This window comes from Argiope bruennichi, chromosome 1 (genome assembly GCF_947563725.1).
Source record: "Argiope bruennichi chromosome 1, qqArgBrue1.1, whole genome shotgun sequence".
NCBI classification, from domain to species: Eukaryota; Metazoa; Arthropoda; class Arachnida; order Araneae; family Araneidae; genus Argiope; species Argiope bruennichi.
This window is the reverse complement of record NC_079151.1, coordinates 98,560,149-98,562,166: the sequence shown is the minus strand read 5'-3', so window position 1 is coordinate 98,562,166 and position 2,018 is coordinate 98,560,149. Positions and strand designations below refer to the sequence as shown.

Sequence of the window (2,018 nt, the reverse complement as noted above, 5' to 3'; positions counted from 1 at the left end):
GAAATTCCAATAAAACAAACTCCAAAATGGATGCTCTATGGCATAGGTTCCCAAAGTGGTCCAGGTGGACTCCCAGGGGTCCATAGGAGACCACACGGGGGTTCACGTAGACTTGAAAAGAAAACAGGGGTTCACAAGTTGTAAGTGGGGGTCCACGAAAATTTTCTGGTTTTCATAATAAAGAACAAAAATTTTGGCTTGGATTTACCTATCAAGGTAGGCAGGTAGCATCATTCACTAGGTAGGTACTCAAAAATATTCGACACTCAGTTCAAACACAGAATTGAATAGAACAATAGATAATAGTACAAGTGTACACCACATGTCGAGACTTGCAAAGTACCGCCCGTGCGTCCGCTCGTCCGGGATGCTTGTTTAGACCTGCAAAGGGATGAAATGCGACTTGCGCTGTGCTGGCAGTCTACATTAGTATAAATACGAATGCCAAGAACAAAACGTTACTCATTTGTTTCCTGGGATTTTGAACATAAAAGTGTGACTGTGAGTGAATCGATGTCAGTGTTTGCAGTGCCGGAAAAAGTAAGTATCTGCCTATTTGTTATACATATTTTTATTGTATATTGTAATTTATCAATCATATATTTGTTTTACTATTTGAGTGTAGTAGGTAGTTATGTAGTAAAAATTAAATACTAGAGATTATTCAAAACTTCTATAAAAGAACTAAAAGTCAGGGAAGATTAAACTTTAGGTACCTAGGTACTTTTTTGTTTAAAAATATTTATTTGCGCGAAGCTGGCGATTAATTAAAAGAGCGGTGTTTCCGCGAGCATTTTTTTTTTATTGTAATAATTCTATTATGTTGTGTAATAATAGCCATATTCTGGTAAAATCGCTTCAAAAACAAACATTTTTTTACAGGTCACAACTGATACGGAAAATGGCTGAATCTAAGAAGAAATGTCGACAGCACAATGTTGATTATTTGAAATTTTGTTTTCTTCCATCAATGGCAGACAAAAGATTGCCCATGTGGCTTTTATGCAACAAAGTTTTGTGCAATGACTCTATGAAACCATCGAAGCTCGAAAACCATCTAAGAAGGTGTCATCCTGAAAAAATAGGTAAAGATCTGAAATACTTTCAAACATTAAAGGAAAAATATGATAGAGACCTACCGTAAATAGTATGTTTGTTTCAACGTCTCAAAGTAACGATGACGGCTTGCGGGCATCTTACAATATTTCGTTGCTTATAGCGAAATCTGGAAAACCGCACACCATCGGAGAAGAGTTAATACCCACTATTGAAGAGGTTTTACAAACTGTTTTGCACAAACCTCCATTTGACGTACTCAAAAGAATTCCTTTAAGTAACAACACTGTACAAAGACGTATTGATGAAATGAGCTGTGATATAGAAAGCTTCTTGTGTAATTATCTGCAAACCACTCATTTTTCTATTCAATTGGACGAGTCTACTTTGCCTGGTAATGAAGCATTATTATTGGCATATGATCGATTTGTTATGGATGAAGAAATCCATGAAGAGCTGCTATTCGCAAAATGTTTGAAGTCGGACACTAAAGGCGAATCGATATTTAATGTCCTGAGTGATTTTTTTACAGAAAAATCTATTCCATTTACAAACATTATTTCGATGGCAGCAGATGGAGCTCCTGCCATGTTCGGGCGATATCGTGGGTTTATAAGCCATTTTAAAAGATATAATACCAGGGCTAATTACAATTCACTGTGTCATCCACCGACAACACCTTGTAGCGAAAAATTTGAGAGATAGATTGCACCAATCGCTTCAATTTGTGATTAGTTAATAAAATAAGTAGAAATGCTTTGAATACCCGTTTATTTGCACTATTGTGCGATGAAAATGATGAAGATTTCCAACGACTGCTCTTACATACTGAAAGTTGCATGCTTATCGAGATTTTACTCACTTTTCGAATCAGTGATAGAGTGTCTGGAAACGAAAGCACCAGATTTAAAAGAAAATCTGATCAAATATAAAGAGGACATTGCGTACTTAAGAGATTTGTT

The 2,018-nt window shown here is 36.1% G+C and overlaps 1 protein-coding gene across 1 annotated transcript; it reads left to right on the top strand.

Annotated features, from left to right (window-relative positions):
• Window positions 1-1,149: 1,149 nt before the first annotated feature.
• Window positions 1,150-1,761, top strand: LOC129973792 (zinc finger BED domain-containing protein 5-like). The gene has a single exon (XM_056087516.1). It carries the CDS (start codon window positions 1,150-1,152, stop codon window positions 1,759-1,761), a length of 612 nt encoding a protein of 203 aa, XP_055943491.1.
• Window positions 1,762-2,018: the final 257 nt, after the last annotated feature.

Excerpts from the sequence above, each read along its gene's own strand:
- LOC129973792 (XM_056087516.1), top strand. The coding sequence starts at position 1,150 with ATGTTTGTTTCAACGTCTCAAAGTAACGATGACGGCTTGCGGGCATCT.